Genomic DNA, 19546 nt, shown 5'->3' on the forward strand with positions numbered 1-19546 from the left:
TATTAAAAAAAACAGGAACAAGGTGTCAGAAAAGTAATTCATTTATTTTCTGTCTCAGATAAAAACTTTTCCCTTTAACAAAATACTTCAACATTAAAATACAGAATGAGCAACAATTACAGTTCTTCATTTAAATATCATCCATCAGGATGTGGTTCCTTACAAATATCTTCTACAGAGTATGAAAATAAAGCTCCCGATATCATCTTCAAGGCACTTTGAAGCCTGAGAAACATTTTACGATCAATAGCTCACAGACATTCCTGAAGACGATCAATGTGTGGATACGTCGGTGACACGCTACGAGCTGCGTCGGTGTAACGTCACGAGCTGCGTCGGTGTAACGCCACAAGCCGCGCCGGTGACTAATAACCAACAATCTAGAGTTAAATATCACAACTAAACAGAAAAATAGCATTTTTCTAATAAATGTCACGTTTGTTGTTACATCTGAGAGCCAATCAGCTCTCTGATCAGGTGTTTCCCATCATGCATTAAGCCAATGTGAGGTCATTGATGATCAAGTGTTCATGACGTCAGAGCAAGTCTGGATCAAGTCAGACACAAATCTACCCAGAATGCATTGTGATTCTCATAAGTACCGGCTGTTCTCCAACAAGCCAACTGGAATGTGACTTGTTTTCAAACGTCCATCTGTTCATCGTTTGCTTTACTAGCTGCTCCTTGAGGACTGACAGAATTCCCCTTTACTACACTTCCGCTGGTCAGTAAACACATCACTTTAACCCTTTCCTGAGTTTTGGGGTCTCTTCTTCTTCTTCTTCTTCTTCCATTATTATTATTATTGCTGTTGATCAGAAAACCATGAATACAGACCGATCCCCGGTAAATACTGTCAGCATGATGCCGGAGGGTCTGACCTCTCAGTTCATTAAAAAAAATCTAACGAAAAATATCTTCTTCTGACACAAATAAGAAATATAAAATCTGTCTTCTTTAACTAAATATATCTTCTTCTGCCAAACAAATGTTTTAAATGTGATCCTCAATCATATTTACATCATTAACATACATTGCATTAACATACAGCTAATTACCATACCACTCATTAACATATCACTGATTACCATATCACTCATTAACAAATCGCTCATTAACATAGTACTCATTATTATACAGCTCATTAACATACAGCTCATTAACATACAGCACATTACCATGCAGCTCATTAATGTATCGCTCATTAACATACAGCTCATTAACATACCATTCACATACAACTCATTAACATAACTCCACTCACTGCTGCTTTATTAGTTTCCCTTTGAGAGACCGACACAGGGGATTGTGGGTAATGTGTCCTCAGGTAAGTTCTGTAGTTCTAGTACTGGATGTACTCGGATTGAAGAGACTGAAAGCCATAAAGACAGAAGTTATATATCATCTGTGTTTATACACACACACACACAAAATGACTACAGAACATACTTCACACCTGGTCATGTGACTACAACATGCTTCACACCTGGTCATGTGAGTATATATCTTTATTATCTATGAAACACTGATCTTTTTATATGAAGAAGCATCAGCGGTGTTAATGATGTCAGAACAGAGAGAACCAATCAGCAGAAAGGGGCGGGGCTTACAGGTATGGAGCGGCTCAGGTAGCGGCCCGGGCTCCTGTAGGGGCTGAAGTCCTGAGGGCCCGGCCTGGAGGCCCCGAACGGACCGCTGCTGTTGTTGTTGACCTCGTGCTGCGCGCCACGAGGGCTGCTACCATAGCGACTAAGAGGGGGCGGGGCCAGAGGAGACGGGAGGGAGGAGTCCTCAGCGTAAAGATCAGAGAGAGAGCTGGCCAACCGAGAGCTGGGGGTGGGGCAACAACAGAAACCAGTTTAAAACACCAGTTAAAACCAGTCGCACCAGTTTAAACCGGTTCAAAACACCAGTTCACACCAGTTTAAAACACCAGTTCACACCAGATACTACCAACTGGGTATTAATCCTAACATGTACTACTGACTGTGTACCCGCTGTGTACAAGTACTAACAGATACGACAGGAGCTGGTGATGAAGAGGAAGGCAGAGACAGGAGGAGTCAGACAGGAAGTGAGGTGAGTCAGACAGGAAGTGAGTCAGACAGGAAGTGAGGTGAGTCAGACAGGAAGTGAGTCAGACAGGAAGTCAGTCAGACAGGAAGTCAGGTGAGTCAGACAGGAAGTGAGTCAGACAGGAGGTCGGGTGAATCAGACAGGAAGGGAGTCAGACAGGAAGTGAGTCAGACAGGAAGTGAGTCAGACAGGAAGTGAGTCAGACAGGAAGTCAGGTGAGTCAGACAGGAAGTGAGTCAGACAGGAAGTCAGGTGAGTCAGACAGGAAGTCAGGTGAGTCAGACAGGAGGTGAGTCAGACAGGAAGTCAGTCAGACAGGAAGTCAGGTGAGTCAGACAGGAGGTGAGTCAGACAGGAAGTCAGTCAGACAGGAAGTCAGGTGAGTCAGACAGGAAGTGAGTCAGACAGGAAGTCAGGTGAGTCAGACAGGAGGTGAGTCAGACAGGAAGTCAGTCAGACAGGAAGTCAGGTGAGTCAGACAGGAAGTGAGTCAGACAGGAAGTCAGGTGAGTCAGACAGGAGGTGAGTCAGACAGGAAGTCAGTCAGACAGGAAGTCAGGTGAGTCAGACAGGAAGTGAGTCAGACAGGAGGTCGGGTGAATCAGACAGGAAGGGAGTCAGACAGGAAGTGAGTCAGACAGGAAGTCAGGTGAGTCAGACAGGAAGTGAGTCAGACAGGAGGTCGGGTGAATCAGACAGGAAGGGAGTCAGACAGGAAGTGAGTCAGACAGGAAGTGAGCGGTAACTGACCTCCTGATGTTGGAGGTCGTTGCTGACGGACTTCTGCCTATCCTCTTGGCGGCAGCAGAAGCAGAGGATGCTGGGAGTTTGGAGGACTTGATGGGGGAGGAGGGGCCCTGCCCACCGATCGACCATCTAAACACGGTGACACATACTATCAATACATGCATTGATTACTGCTTAATATCAGCAAAGCAACCCATTAGTGAGAAACTCTAACTTCTTTTTCATATTGTATAAGAAACACAAACAAAACACAGAACAGGAGACGTCTCCTCTGCTTGTAACCAATCAAACGGGAGCACCATTAGCTACGCTCCGTTAGCGTGAAGCTAACGTTGTGGTTCCCTGTGAATAACAGGTTATTACAGATCATTATATATATATATATATATTCAGATTATTGAACCCTCTACGGAGAATCCATGATGGAACAGCAGTAGTTACCTGAGCGGCTGAGAGGCCGACCGGCTGTGAGCCTTCAGCTCCTCCACTCTGAAACAAACAGGTGAGCTTAGCGTGAGGACAGAAGGAGGACACATGGTTCTGGTCCCGGGCTTGGACCTGGTACCAGAAGGTACTTGGGGGTACCTGAAGGTACAATAAGGTATCTAGGGGTACCTGCAGGTACAATAAGGTACCTAGGGGTACCTGCAGGTACCTGGGGGCTCCTGTGGTGGCGGGTCGGGGGCGCCGGCTCTTCAAGGCTCTCAGCTTGTCACCCTGAGTCACGCTGTACATCGCCTCCACCTGGGGAGCGAAACAAACACACCGTGAGATACTAGTGTGAGTGTGTGTGTGTGTGTGTGTCTCTCTGTGTGTGTGTGTGTGTCTCTGTGTGTGTGTGTGTGTGTGTGTCTCTGTGTGTGTGGGTCTGTGTGTGTGTGTGTGTGTGTGTGTGTGTGTGTGTGTACCTCGTGCAGGCTGTGTGTGTGTACCTCGTGCAGGCTGTGTGTGTGTACCTCGTGCAGGCTGTGTGTGTGTACCTCGTGCAGGCTGTGTGTGTGTACCTCGTGCAGGCTGTGTGTGTGTACCTCGTGCAGGCTGTGTGTGTGTACCTCGTGCAGGCTGTGTGTGTGTACCTCGTGCAGGCTGTGTGTGTGTACCTCGTGCAGGCTGTGTGTAGACTCCAGTGACAGCTCGTCCATGGTGCTGATGAGGTGATGAACAGTTCTCTCCTCCAGCTTGGCCTTCTGGGAACGCTGGCTGTCACCTAGCAACCAGAGCGCCGCTTGCTTCCTGTAAAGTGTGTATTATTATTATTATTATTATTATTATTAATAATATAATACATATTATTATTATTATTATTATTATTATTATTATTATACTGTGTACTGCAGTAAAACAAAAACAGTAATACTGCAGTATAACAGTAATGCTATAATATCACACACACACACTCACTCCTCCAGGAAGTTCTGCTGGGGTCCGATCACAGATCCCGGGCGGCACACTCTGATCCAGGCGATGGCCTCAGCCGCCGTGAAGCGGTAGAGCTTCATCAGGTAGCAGCCAATCAGAGAGCCTGTCCTGCCCAGACCAGCTGACAACACACAGGAAGTACATTACTGCAGCCACTCTACCTGTACTGATGAAGTACATTACTGCAGCCACTCTACCTGTACTACATCTATTTTGATTGAATAAATGAATGATTATATACTTTATTAAACCCCAAGGGGACATTTTTTGTCGTCAAGAAATCTCAATCTCAAGTTATGCTACAGGACAGGAAGTAGTTATGCTACAGGACAGGAAGTAGTTATGCTACAGGACAGGAAGTAGTTATGCTACAGGACAGGAAGTAGTTATGCTACAGGACAGGAAGTAGTTATGCTACAGGACAGGAAGTGGTACTTCAGGACAGGAAGTAGTTATGCTACAGGACAGGAAGTATTTATGGTACTTCAGGACAGGAAGTAGTTATGGTACAGGACAGGAAGTAGTTATGCGACAGGACAGGAAGTATTTATGGTACAGGACAGGAAGTAGTTATGCTACAGGACAGGAAGTAGTTATGCTACAGGACAGGAAGTAGTTATGCTACAGGACAGGAAGTGGTACTTCAGGACAGGAAGTAGTTATGCTACAGGACAGGAAGTAGTTATGGTACAGGAAAGGAAGTAGTTATGCTACAGGACAGGAAGTAGTTATGCTACAGGACAGGAAGTGGTACTTCAGGACAGGAAGTAGTTATGGTACAGGACAGGAAGTAGTTATGCGACAGGACAGGAAGTATTTATGCTACAGGACAGGAAGTAGTTATGCTACAGGACAGGAAGTAGTTATGCTACAGGACAGGAAGTGGTACTTCAGGACAGGAAGTAGTTATGCTACAGGACAGGAAGTAGTTATGGTACAAGACAGGAAGTAGTTATGCTACAGGACAGGAAGTGGTACTTCGGGACAGGAAGTAGTTATGCTACAGGACAGGAAGTAGTTATGGTACAGGAAAGGAAGTAGTTATGCTACAGGACAGGAAGTAGTTATGCTACAGGACAGGAAGTGGTACTTCAGGACAGGAAGTAGTTATGCTACAGGACAGGAAATAGTTATGCTACAGGACAGGAAGTGGTACTTCAGGACAGAAAGTAGTTATGCTACAGGACAGGAAGTAGTTATGCTACAGGACAGGAAGTGGTACTTCAGGACAGGAAGTAGTTATGCTACAGGACAGGAAGTGGTACTTCAGTACAGGATGTATTTATGGTACAGGACAGGAAGTAGTTATGCTACAGGGCAGGAAGTAGTTATGGTACATGACAGGAAGTAGTTTTGCTACAGGACAGGAAGTGGTACTTCAGGACAGGAAGTAGTTATGCTACAGGACAGGAAGTGGTACTTCAGGACAGGAAGTAGTTATGCTACAGGACAGGAAGTGGTACTTCAGGACAGGAAGTAGTTATGCTACAGGACAGGAAGTGGTACTTCAGGACAGGAAGTAGTTATGCTATAGGACAGGGTATAAGTTATACTTCAGGACAGGAAGTGGTAGTTCAGGACAGGAAGTCCTCACCCTTGCAGTGGACAGCTACTGCGCCGTCCGTGCTCTCACAGATGTGCAGGAAGCGGCGTGTGATGATGTCACTGGGCGTGCTGCCGTCTAAGAAAAAGAGGTCGTAGTGGTCGAAGCCGGCGTCGGTGAAGCGTTTGGAGTCGTAGATCTTCTTATTCAGACGGACGACGGAGGTCACGTTGTGTTTCCTGAAGTACGGGAAATACGCCTCTGGGGCGTGGAGAGGGTAACCTGCAGGGGGCGGAGCATCCACAGGAGTTCACCAGGTCAGTCACAGGGTATGATGACAACAATAGTGATAACATCCCCCTCAGGGAGTCTCTCTGCAGCGCACCGTTCTCTATCTTAGTTTTAGGATGAGGTCCGCTGAAGGCCAAAAACTTCCCCGGGACGATCCAGTTCAGATCTCCGTTCTCAACCCGCTGCAAACACAGAGACGCAGGTTCAAGTCCCACAAACAAGTCTGCAGCATCGACACTGGAGCCATTACAGATTCCATCAGGTCAAACCGTAGAGCTGGTAGTGCTACTAGTACGAGTAGTTCTACTAGTACGGGTACTAAGGGTAGTTCTACTAGTACGGGTAGTACGGGCAGTTCTACTTGTACGGGTAATACGGGTAGTTCTACTAGTACGGGCAGTTCTACTTGTATGGGTAATACGGGTAGTTCTACTAGTACGGGTAGTTCTGGTAGTTCTACTAGTACGGATAGTACGGGTAGTTCTACTAGTACGGGTAATACGAGTAGTTATACTAGTTCTGGTAGTTCTACTAGTACGGGTAGTTCTACTAGTACGGGTAATACGGGTAGTTCTACTAGTATGGGTAGTACGGGTAGTTCTACTAGTACGGGTAATATGGGTAGTTGTACTAGTACGGGTAGTTCTGGTAGTTCTACTAGTACGGGTAATACGGGTAGTTCTACTAGTACGGGTAGTATGGGTAGTTATACTAGTACGGGTAATACGGGTAGTTCTACTAGTACAGGTAATATGGGTAGTTCTACTAGTACGGGTAGTTCTGGTAGTTTTACTAGTACGGGTAGTTCTGGTAGTTCTACTAGTACGGGTAGTTCTACTAGTACGGGTAGTTCTGGTAGTTCTACTAGTACGGGTAATACGGGTAGTTCTACTAGTACGGGTAATATGGGTAGTTCTGGTAGTTCTACTAGTACGGGTAGTTCTACTAGTATGGGTAATACGGGTAGTTCTGGTAGTACGGGTAATACGGGTAGTTCTACTAGTACAGGTAATACAGGTAGTTCTGGCAGTACGGGTAATACGGGTAATTCTACTAGTACGGGTAGTTCTGGTAGTTCTACTAGTACGGTTAGTTCTGGTAGTTCTACTAGTACGGGTAGTACGGGCAATTCTACTAGTACGGGTAGTTCTGGTAGTTCTACTAGTACGGGTAATACGGGTAGTTCTACTAGTACGGGTAATATGGGTAGTTCTGGTAGTTCTACTAGTACGGGTAGTTCTGCTAGTTTTACTAGTACGGGTAGTACGGGCAGTTCTACTAGTACGGGTAGTACGGGCAATTCTACTAGTACGGGTAATACGGGTAGTTCTACTAGTACGGGTAGTACGGGCAGTTCTACTAGTACGGGTAGTATGGGCAATTCTACTAGTACGGGTAATACGGGTAGTTCTAATAGTACGGGTAATACGGGTAGTTCTGGTAGTACGGGTAATACGGGTAGTTCTACTAGTACGGTAATACAGGTAGTTCGGGCAGTACGGGTAATACGGGTAATTCTACTAGTACGGGTAGTTCTGGTAGTTCTACTAGTACGGGTAGTACGGGCAATTCTACTAGTACAGGTTGTTCTGGTAGTTCTACTAGTACGGGTAATACGAGTAGTTCTACTAGTACGGTAATATGGGTAGTTCTGGTAGTTCTACTAGTACGGGTAGTTCTGGTAGTTCGACTAGTACGGGTAGTATGGGCAATTCTACTAGTACGGGTAGTTCTGCTAGTACGGGTAGTTCTACTAGTACGGGTAGTTCTGCTAGTTTTACTAGTACGGGTAGTTCTGCTAGTTTTACTAGTACGGGAGTACGGGCAGTTCTACTAGTACGGGTAGTACGGGCAGTTCTACTAGTACGGGTAATACGGGCAATTCTACTAGTATGGGTAATATGGGTAGTTCTAACAGTACGGGTAATACGAGTAGTTCTACTAGTACAGGTAATATGGGTAGTTCTGGTAGTTCTACTAGTACGGGTAGTTCTGGTAGTTCGACTAGTACGGGTAGTTCTACTAGTACGGGTAGTTCTGGTAGTTCTACTAGTACAGGTACTACGGGCAGTGCTGGTGGTACCTCTAGTACCTGTATTGGTGTCAGTACCAGTACCAGTTCAGTACTGTGGTGGTTTTACCTCATAGTGTTCGTACTCGTCCACATCAAATGTCTCAAAGTCAAAGAAGCCGTGCTGCAGAGCCTGAAACACAAACACACTGTGAGTCTCAGGTGAGTGCTGATGATGTCATCTTCCATCCAGCCAATCACAGCTCACCTTCCTGATGCCCTGCAGACAGTCCAGCACTGTGAGGTTGAAGGTGCAATTCCCAAAGGAAGCGTCCCTGAAGAGACAGAGACCAGCTGATCAATACACAGCTGACATGGCTGTCACATGATATTCTTATGTATTGATCTCTAGCTGAACCCCACACCCACACACACACACACACACACACACACACACACACTTCAGTGACACATGTCACTGAGATGTGTGAGGTTCAAAAATATCTTCAGGGTGAGAGAAAAGCTCACCATGTTTACTGGAAATATTTTAGCGCACACACACACACACACTTTAGTTTATATATTCTTTAAACAAATGTCATTCATTCATTTGAACTCTTCTAGTCTCCATTCATGTTGCAGCCGGGTTGTGACAATGTGTGTGTGTGTATATATATATATATATATATATATACACACATATATATACATATACACACATATATATATATATATGTGTGTATATGTATATATATGTGTGTATATATATATATATACACTCACCTAAATGATTATTAGGAACACCATACTAATACTGTGTTTGACCCCCTTTCGCCTTCAGAACTGCCTTAATTCTACGTGGCATTGATTCAACAAGGTGCTGAAACCAATCTTTAGAAATGTTGGCCCATATTGATAGGATAGCATCTTGCAGTTGATGGAGATTTGTGGGATGCACATCCAGGGCACGAAGCTCCAGTTCCACCACATCCCAAAGATGCTCTATTGGGTTGAGATCTGGTGACTGTGGGGGCCATTTTAGTACAGTGAACTCATTGTCATGTTCAAGAAACCAATTAGAAATGATTGGAGCTTTGTGACATGGTGCATTATCCTGCTGGAAGTAGCCATCAGAGGATGGGTACATGGTGGCCATGAAGGGATGGACATGGTCAGAACAATGCTCAGGTAGGCCGTGGCATTTAAACGATGCCCAATTGGCACTAAGGGGCCTAAAGTGTGCCAAGAAAACATCCCCACACCATTACACCACCACCAGCCTGCACAGTGGTAACAAGGCATGATGGATCCATGTTCTCATTCTGTTTATGCCAAATTCTGACTCGACCACCTGAATGTCTCAACAGAAATAGAGACTCATCAGACCAGGCAACATTTTTCCAGTCTTCAACCGTTCAATTTTGGTGAGCTCTTGCAAATTGTAGCCTCTTGTTCCTATTTGTAGTGGAGATGAGTGGTACCCGGTGGGGTCTTCTGCTGTTGTAGCCCATCCGCCTCAAGGTTGTGTGTGTTGTGGCTCCACAAATGCTTTGCTGCATACCTCGGTTGTAACAAGTGGTTATTTCAGTCAAAGTTGCTCTTCTATCAGCTCGAATCAGTCGGCCCATTCTCCTCTGACCTCTAGCATCAACAAGGCATTTTCGCCCACAGGACTGCCGCATACTGGATGTTTTTCCCTTTTCACACCAATCTTTGTAAACCCTAGAAATGGTTGTGCGTGAAAATCCCAGTAACTGAGCAGATTGTGAAATACTCAGACCGGCCCGTCTGGCACCAACAACCATGCCATGCTCAAAATTGCTTAAATCACCTTTCTTTCCCATTCTGACATTCAGTTTGGAGTTCAGGAGATTGTCTTGACCAGGACCACACCCCTAAATGCATTGAAGCAACTGCCATGTGATTGGTTGATTAGATAATTGCATTAATGAGAAATTGAACAGGTAATATATATATATATATATATATATATATATATATATAAACATATAAACATATAAACAGGAGTAGAAATATGAAAACAGTCTTCCGAGTTTACCAAAGCTTTTTAATAACAACAACAAAAATCAATAAAAGTGATTTTCACAACCAGCAGCTTCATGTTTCATATCAAGATGCAGTTGGAGTGCATTGGCTCAGAGGTGGGCTTCATATGGACGTATGACTCGCTCCATGGAGAGAGAGGGTGAGGAGTCTGACGGTCAGTGAACGCCTCACTGTGAGTCACTCAGTGGGCGTGGCCTCCATCAACAGTCTGCTGTTCTATAACCAGACAACGAGCCCTTTGTCCTCCTGTCACTACGACAACCTCAAAACTTCTTCTTCTCTTGATGTTCCTCGTGTAACTTCTTCTTCTTCTCTTGATGTTCCTCGTGTAACTTCTTCTTCTCTTGATGTTCCTCGTGTAACTTCTTCTTCTTCTCTTGATGTTCCTCGTGTAACTTCTTCTTCTCTTGATGTTCCTCGTGTAACTTCTTCTTCTTCTCTTGATGTTCCTCGTGTAACTTCTTCTTCTTCTCTTGATGTTCCTCGTGTAACTTCTTCTTCTCTTGATGTTCCTCGTGTAACTTCTTCTTCTTCTCTTGATGTTCCTCGTGTAACTTCTTCTTCTTCTCTTGATGTTCCTCGTGTAACTTCTTCTTCTCTTGATGTTCCTCGTGTAACTTCTTCTTCTCTTGATGTTCCTCGTGTAACTTCTTCTTCTTCTCTTGATGTTCCTCGTGTAACTTCTTCTTCTTCTCTTGATGTTCCTCGTGTAACTTCTTCTTCTCTTGATGTTCCTCGTGTAACTTCTTCTTCTTCTCTTGATGTTCCTCGTGTAACTTCTTCTTCTCTTGATGTTCCTCGTGTAACTTCTTCTTCTTCTCTTGATGTTCCTCGTGTAACTTCTTCTTCTTCTCTTGATGTTCCTCGTGTAACTTCTTCTTCTCTTGATGTTCCTCGTGTAACTTCTTCTTCTCTTGATGTTCCTCGTGTAACTTCTTCTTCTCTTGATGTTCCTCGTGTAACTTCTTCTTCTCTTGATGTTCCTCGTGTAACTTCTTCTTCTTCTCTTGATGTTCCTCGTGTAACTTCTTCTTCTTCTCTTGATGTTCCTCGTGTAACTTCTTCTTCTTCTCTTGATGTTCCTCGTGTAACTTCTTCTTCTTCTCTTGATGTTCCTCGTGTAACTTCTTCTTCTCTTCATGTTCCTCGTGTAACTTCTTCTTCTTCTTCTCTTGATGTTCCTCATGTAACTTCTTCTTCTTCTTCTCTTGATGTTCCTCGTGTAACTTCTTCTTCTTCTCTTGATGTTCCTCGTGTAACTTCTTCTTCTTCTTCTCTTGATGTTCCTCGTGTAACTTCTTCTTCTTCTTCTCTTCATGTTCCTCGTGTAACTTCTTCTTCTTCTTCTCTTCATGTTCCTCGTGTAACTTCTTCTTCTTCTCTTCATGTTCCTCGTGTAACTTCTTCTTCTTCTCTTCATGTTCCTCGTGTAACTTCTTCTTCTCTTCATGTTCCTCGTGTAACTTCTTCTTCTTCTCTTCATGTTCCTCGTGTAACTTCTTCTTCTTCTCTTCATGTTCCTCGTGTAACTTCTTCTTCTCTTCATGTTCCTCGTGTAACTTCTTCTTCTTCTCTTCATGTTCCTCGTGTAACTTCTTCTTCTTCTTCTCATGTTCCTCGTGTAACTTCTTCTTCTCTTGATGTTCCTACTGTAACTTCCTGTACTCACCGCACTGAAGGCGGCCGTGTATTTAAAGTAAAGTGTATATTTAGTTTGAACCTTTGACAAACTCAGCATGGAGCCAAACCTCCCTCTTCTGGTAGTAGTACTACAAGAGTAGTAGTACTACAGCAGTGGAGCACTCACCTGAAGGGCAGGTAGGAGGCGTTGGAACCAGACGTCAGAGCTCTGTAAGCCTCTTCTGGAGTTTTCTTCAGGTAGATCACCTGATAGACACACAGGTAAACAGTGTTAATGCTAAGCTAGGCTAAGCATAATCCATCACACAGGTAAACAGTCTTAATGCTAAGCTAGGCTAAGCATGATCCATCACACAGGTAAACAGTCTTAATGCTAAGCTAGGCTAAGCATGATCCATCACACAGGTAAACAGTCATAATGCTAAGCTAGGCTAAGCATGATCCATCACACAGGTAAACAGTCTTAATGCTAAGCATGATCCATCACACAGGTAAACAGTCATAATGCTAAGCTAGGCAAAGCATGATACGTCACACAGGTAAACAGTCGTAATGCTAAGCTAGGCTAAGCATGATACATCACACAGGTAAACAGCCGTAATGCTAAGCTAGGCTAAGCATGATACATCACACAGGTAAACAGTCGTAATGCTAAGCTAGGCTAAGCATGATACATCACACAGGTAAATTCTCAACGTCATCATGTTCTTGTGACACCGGGCTGTCGATCCTCACAGCTGCCACTGAACGCAGCACGACACACACGCACACGCACACACACACACACACAGAGAAAGAGAGAGGGACACACACACACACACACACACAGAAAGAGAGACACACACACACACACACACACACACACACACACACACACACACACACACTGAGAGAGACAGACTCACACACACACACAGACTCACCGCGTAGCCTCCAATCAGCACGGCGGCGTTGGACCTCTTCCTCTGGTCGAAGCTGGTGTAGTGAACGATCCTCTTTCTGGTCAGAGTGAACGACTGAGGAGAAGAAGAGTCACATGACCACGACCAGGGATCAATAACACTGACCAGCAGAGGATCAATAACACTGATCACACTAGCAGCTGTTAAACTGACTTGTGCCTTTGCTCCATTTATAAATAAAGTTTCTGTCACTTTGAATTCACTTTGATACAATTAAAACACGTTAGATACAACCAGCAGTTGACCTGTGACCTCTGATGTGACAGAGTGAATGAGATGAGATGTGACAGAGTGAAGGAGATGAGATGTGACAGAGTGAAGGAGATGTGACAGAGTGAATGAGATGAGATGTGACAGAGTGAAGGAGATGTGACAGAGTGAATGAGATGAGATGTGACAGAGTGAAGGAGATGTGACAGAGTGAATGAGATGAGATGAGACAGAGTGAATGAGATGAGACAGAGTGAAGGAGATGTGACAGAGTGAAGGAGATGTGACAGAGTGAAGGAGATGAGACAGAGTGAATGAGATGTGACAGAGTGAAGGAGATGAGATGTGACAGAGTGAATGAGATGAGATGAGACAGAGTGAAGGAGATGAGACAGAGTGAATGAGATGTGACAGAGTGAAGGAGATGTGACAGAGTGAATAAGATGTGACAGAGTGAATAAGATGTGACAGAGTGAAGGAGATGAGACAGAGTGAATGAGATGTGACAGAGTGAAGGAGATGAGATGTGACAGAGTGAAGGAGATGTGACAGAGTGAATGAGATGAGATGTGACAGAGTGAAGGAGATGTGACAGAGTGAATGAGATGAGATGTGACAGAGTGAAGGAGATGTGACAGAGTGAATGAGATGTGACAGAGTGAATGAGATGTGACAGAGTGAATGAGATGAGACAGAGTGAATGAGATGAGATGTGACAGAGTGAAGGAGATGTGACAGAGTGAATGAGATGTGACAGAGTAAATGAGATGAGATGTGACAGAGTGAAGGAGGTGTGACAGAGTGAAGGAGATGAGACAGAGTGAATGAGATGTGACAGAGTGAATGAGATGAGATGTGACAGAGTGAAGGAGATGTGACAGAGTGAATGAGATGTGACAGAGTGAAGGAGATGAGACAGAGTGAATGAGATGTGACAGAGTGAAGGAGATGTGACCGAGTGAATGAGATGTGACAGAGTGAAGGAGATGAGATGTGACAGAGTGAAGGAGATGTGAAAGAGTGAATGAGATGAGATGTGACAGAGTGAAGGAGATGTGACAGAGTGAATGAGATGAGACAGAGTGAATGAGATGTGACAGAGTGAATGAGATGAGATGTGACAGAGTGAAGGAGATGTGACAGAGTGAATGAGATGTGACAGAGTGAATGAGATGAGATGTGACAGAGTGAAGGAGATGTGACAGAGTGAATGAGATGAGACAGAGTGAAGGAGATGAGACAGAGTGAAGGAGATGAGACAGAGTTAATGAGATGAGATGTGACAGAGTGAAGGAGATGTGACAGAGTGAATGAGATGTGACAGAGTGAAGGAGATGAGACAGAGTGAATGAGATGAGATGTGACAGAGTGAAGGAGATGAGACAGAGTGAAGGAGATGAGACAGAGTGAATGAGATGTGACAGAGTGAAGGAGATGAGATGTGACAGAGTGAAGGAGATGTGACAGAGTGAATGAGATGTGACAGAGTGAATGAGATGAGATGTGACAGAGTGAATGAGATGAGATGTGACAGAGTGAAGGAGATGTGACAGAGTGAATGAGATGTGACAGAGTGAATGAGATGAGATGTGACAGAGTGAATGAGATGTGACAGAGTGAATGAGATGTGACAGAGTAAAGGAGATGAGATGTGACAGAGTAAAGGAGATGTGACAGAGTGAATGAGATGTGACAGAGTGAATGAGATGTGACAGAGTGAAGGAGATATGACAGAGTGAAGGAGATGTGACAGAGTGAACTCACCTTGAGCTTCTTGTTGAGTTTGCAGCAGTATCGGTACAACATGGCCAGATTCAGAGGACCAAAGTCAGCGTAGAAACTGAAACACAGAACTGTGTATAAGTACTATATATAACTGTAATAATAATAATAATAATAATAATAATAATAATAAGGTAAACATGTGGCTGCAGTGGAGCTCATGAACCATGCTGTTATGTTATTCCACATATTGATCATTAATCATTGATTATTGATCAGACTTACTTCTCGTAGACGAACTCGTCGTCGGTGCAGAAGTAGTGTGTGTTGGCCGTGCTCTTGGGTCTGCTGCGCAGCGTGGAGAAGTACAGGCGCTCTGAGGACACAGAGGCTGGTCTCAGGTCAGCTAGCTGAGGCAGACACCATGATCACAGTCCAGGAGCTGGTCTCAGGTCAGCTGGTATCGTTACAAAAGTATCGCTTTAGCCCCGGTTTAGTTATAAAAGTATCGTTTAGCTCCGGTATCGTTATCAAAGTATCGTTTAGCTCCGGGATTGTTATAAAAGTATCGTTTAGCTCCGGGATTGTTATAAAAGTATCGTTTAGGTACGGTATCGTTATAAAAGCATCGTTTAGCTCCGGGATTGTTATAAAAGTATCGTTTAGCTCCGGTATCGTTATAAAAGTATCGTTTAGCTCCGGGATCGTTATAAAAGTATCGTTTAGCTCCGGTATTGTTATAAAAGTATCGTTTAGCTCCGGCATCGTTATAAAAGTATCGTTTAGCTCCGGTATTGTTATAAAAGTATCGTTTAGCTCCGGTATTGTTGTAAAAGTATCGTTTAGCTCCGGCATCGTTATAAAAGTATCGTTTAGCTCCGGGATCGTTATAAAAGTATCGTTTAGCTCCGGGATCGTTATAAAAGTATCGTTTAGCTCCGGTATTGTTATAAAAGTATCGTTTAGCTCCGGCATCGTTATAAAAGTATCGTTTAGCTCCGGGATTGTTATAAAAGTATCGTTTAGCTCCGGTATCGTTATAAAAGTATCGCAGTAGAAACAGGAAGTACATCAACAACAATCAATAAACTCACTTCACATTCAATGACGTCATAAATGTTTAAACACTGTAACCATGGTGATGTGGATCACATTGTGAATTTTATGAATATAAATATTCTTTACATTTCATCCAGTTTTTTTATGTTTCCCTCATTATACTAGTATATAGTATAGAAGTACAATTAATAATTATAGTACAATTAATACTTTAAATTTTTACTCATAATAAACTGAATTAAACTTGTTATGACTTAACTCTTTAATAAACTCATAAGTTATTCTATTCTTAGATACTGCGTGTACTTGTACCTTTAATGAACTCTATTGCAGTACTTGTACCTGTAATAAACTCTATTGACATATTTGTACCTTTAATAAACTATATTGAAATACTTGTACCTGTAATAAACAAAGTACTTGTACCTTTAATAAACTATATTGCAGTACTTGTACCTTTAATGAACTCTATTGTAGTACTTGTACCTTTAATACACTCTACTGACGTATTTGTACCTTTAATAAACTCTATTGAAGTACTTGTACCTTTAATGAACTCTATTGATGTATTTGTACCTGTAATAAACAAAGTACTTGTATCTGTAATAAACAAAGTACATGTACCTGTAATAAACAAAGTACTTGTACCTGTAATAAACAAAGTATTTGTACCTTTAATAAACTCTATTGCAGTACTTGTACCTTTAATGAACTCTACTGAAGTACGTGTACCTTTAATAAACTCTATTGAAGTACTTGTACCTTTAATGAACTCTATTGACGTACTTGTACCTGTAATAAACAAAGTACTTGTACCTGTAATAAACAAAGTACTTGTACCTTTAATGAACTATATTGACGTATTTGTACCTTTAATAAACCATATTGAAGTACTTGTACCTGTCATAAACAAAGTACTTGTATCTGTAATAAACTCTATTGATGTATTTGTACCTTTAATAAACTCTATTGAAGTACTTGTACCTTCAATACACTCTATTGACGTATTTATACCTTTAATGAACTCTATTGACGTACTTGTACCTGTAATAAACAAAGTACTTGTATCTGTAATAAACAAAGTACGTGTACCTGTAATAAACAAAGTAATAACCTGTAATAAACTCTATTGACGTATCTGTACCTTTAATAAACTATATTGCAGTACTTGTACCTTTAATGAACGGAGCTCCCCCCGGCTCGGACTCATCGTTCGTCATCCCGAACAGGACCGACAGGATCGGGGAGTGTCTCACCCCTTCCAGCGTCATGGGTCCGTCTAATTCCTGGCCTGTCTCAGCCCTTCCAGCGTCATGGGTCCGTCTAATTACTGGCCTGTCTCACACAAACTTTCTAACAGCTAGCAGCTCAGTTAGCCGTTAGCCGGCTAGCAGACAGCTGAGACTTCTTAAAAGTTTGAATAAACTTTATCCTCAGTTTCCCATCAGCCCCTGCGGTCGGATTCCTTTCTACCGTTTCCGTTGTTATACCCGGGTTAGCATATTAGCATGTTAGCATGTCCTCACGACGCTCGGAGAGTCTGAACCTGAGATTCACCAAATCCCTCCTTAAGACACGTTCCCATAGGAACGGGGGCCGCGCCCACAGCACCACCAGCCAATCACAGGTCAGAACAGTCCGTGCTGCCTTCATGGTCTACTGGGAGAAACACACGGTGAGGCGTTCAGGGTCCGACAGGAACAAAACCCGGCGTAGAGGTTTATATTATGAATATAATCTGTGTGGACTCGATAAGAATCCAGATGTTTAATACCGGACCTTAACAATCAGAGTATTGTTCTGAATGCTCAAGTAACACATTGATCCATGTTACTTTAGTTGTAATCGTCTCTTGTACATATATAAGTTACATATTGTAGTATATTGGTGCATTATCGTAACAATCTGCAACTTTATTTTGACAAATTATTTATTGAACCTAACAATAAACTAAAGTTTTGTATACTTTGCACTAAAATGTTAAATAAATGAAAATGAGGATTTTTTTATTTATTCATTAACGATGGACTATTTTACAGTTTATGAAAAGAAAAAAAGAAACATGCACTTTATTAGTCCTCTTGGGGAAATTCTTCTCTTCATTTGAGGTTGGGTGTCTTGCTCAGGGACACTTCGACATGTGACCTATGGGGGGACTGGGGATCGAGCCGGGGATCTAGCCGGGTGCCTTGCGGTTTCGGGACGACCACTCATCCCCCTGAGCTACAGTTGCCCCCAATGGCTGTTTTATTACATTAATGAGTTTGTTGTGTAATGTGTGAGTTAAGTGAAATGACTCTTGAAGGTAATAAATAATAATAATAATTAATGTAATTATTATTAATTCATTCATTAATAATCAATCTGATAGTTATTGGTCCAGGAATGAAAAAGACATGTTCACAGTTTTAATCCTTTGTACATTTCCTCTTCCTCCTCTCCCTCGTCTTCCTCCGGCTCGCTCAGGTGAGGAAGGTGAGTCCTGAGATCTGTTCTCAGGTCAGTTTACCTCCAGAGGACGGACTCAGGAGGAGGAGTCACATGACGGGAGATAACCTCCCCTGATTGGCTGGCTTTAAGACTCCAGGCTTCAGAGCTCTGGACTCTGGTTGTGATGTCACAATCTCACCTGCGATCAGAGAGATCCACACACGGTTTGGTCCTGGTCTTGGTCCTAGTCCTAGTCCTGGTCCTGGTCCTGGACCTGGTCCTGGTCCTGGACCTGGTCCTGGTGCTGGTCCTGGTCCGGGTTGGTCCCTCCAGGCCCCGGCATCCGCCATGCTGCAGGGCGGCGAGCAGACTGCGAGGACTCCGCAGGGCTGAGCCCAGGGGGTGTCAGGTGACCCGGGTCAGGTTGCTCCTGGTCCTGGTTCCAGAGGGGACTGAGGTGTGAGCTTACAGCCGGATCAGGTTTCAGCTCACATCCAGGTCTGAGCGGGACCTCCTGTGTACTGTACATGACCTGCTGCAGGTGAGCTGGAGGGGAGTGAACACGACACCGCGGGGCGACGTCATGGAAACAGGAAGGGGACCACAGGAAGACCAGGTCCAGCAGGGACTAGAACAGATCACCTGTCTTCAGAGCGAGACACACCTGGACAGATGAAAAATACCATACCAATACTATACCCAGAATGCAACACTGTTTTGCGCTGTTCCTCGTGTTCACCCCTCATAGAAAGAAAGAATCCTTTTTTTAATCCCCTTGGGGAAATTATTCTCTGCATTTGACCCATCCCTGGATGGGGGGCGGTGTGCGGCCCTGTGGGGCGCCCGGATGTTCGGTGTCTTGCTCAGGTACGCTTCAGCATGTGAGCTGTGGGGGGACTGGGGATCGAGCCGGCTACTTTGTGGTTGCGGGACGACCACTCATCCCCCTGAGCTACAGCTGCACCCCCCAATAGTCACCCCTTGTGTTCTTGTCAAAGGTACTATGAGTTCTCTAGTGGGGTAATATGATACTATAAACTCTCTAGTGGGGTAATATGGTACTATAGGTCTCTGGTGGAGTAATATGGTACCATGAGATCTCTAGTGGAGTAATATGGTACTATAAACTCTCTAGTGGGGTAATATGGTACTATGAGCTCTGTGGTGGGGTAATATGGTACTATGAGCTCTCTGGTGGAGTAATATGGTACCATGAGATCTCTAGTGGGGTAATATGGTACTATGAGCTCTCTAGTGGGGTAATATGGTACTATGAGCTCTGTGGTGGGGTAATATGGTACTATGAGCTCTCTGGTGGAGTAATATGGTACCATGAGATCTCTAGTGGGGTAATATGGTACTATGAGC

At 43.8% G+C, this 19546-nt stretch overlaps 1 protein-coding gene across 1 annotated transcript; it reads right to left on the bottom strand.

The window, feature by feature from the left end:
• Positions 1-59: 59 nt before the first annotated feature.
• cdc14ab (cell division cycle 14Ab) lies at positions 60-17239 on the bottom strand. Its single transcript, XM_079220705.1, has 16 exons — positions 16923-17239; positions 14975-15065; positions 14732-14807; positions 12719-12811; positions 11962-12041; positions 8356-8422; positions 8218-8280; positions 6171-6258; positions 5837-6067; positions 4225-4363; positions 3924-4056; positions 3479-3567; positions 3265-3312; positions 2827-2952; positions 1611-1830; positions 60-1372 (listed from the first exon to the last, which is right to left on the bottom strand). Exons 1-16 carry the CDS (start codon positions 17017-17019, stop codon positions 1343-1345), a joined length of 1671 nt encoding a protein of 556 aa, XP_079076831.1. The 5' UTR covers positions 17020-17239; the 3' UTR covers positions 60-1342.
• Positions 17240-19546: the final 2307 nt, after the last annotated feature.

The sequence above is a fragment of the Taurulus bubalis genome (assembly GCF_910589615.1).
Source record: "Taurulus bubalis genome assembly, chromosome: 7".
Lineage (NCBI taxonomy): Eukaryota > Metazoa > Chordata > Actinopteri > Perciformes > Cottidae > Taurulus > Taurulus bubalis.

What these genes read in the sequence shown, in the direction of transcription:
- cdc14ab (XM_079220705.1), bottom strand. Translation starts at nt 17,019, where the DNA reads ATGACGCTGGAAGGGGTGAGACACTCCCCGATCCTGTCGGTCCTGTTC. An exon ending in AACTCAACAAGAAGCTCAAG is followed by an intron (nt 12,812 to 14,731) that starts GTGAGTTCACTC and finishes TCTTCTCCTCAG; the next exon opens with TCGTTCACTCTGACCAGAAA. An exon ending in ACCTGAGCCGCTCCATACCT is followed by an intron (nt 1,373 to 1,610) that starts GTAAGCCCCGCC and finishes TATGGCTTTCAG; the next exon opens with TCTCTTCAATCCGAGTACAT.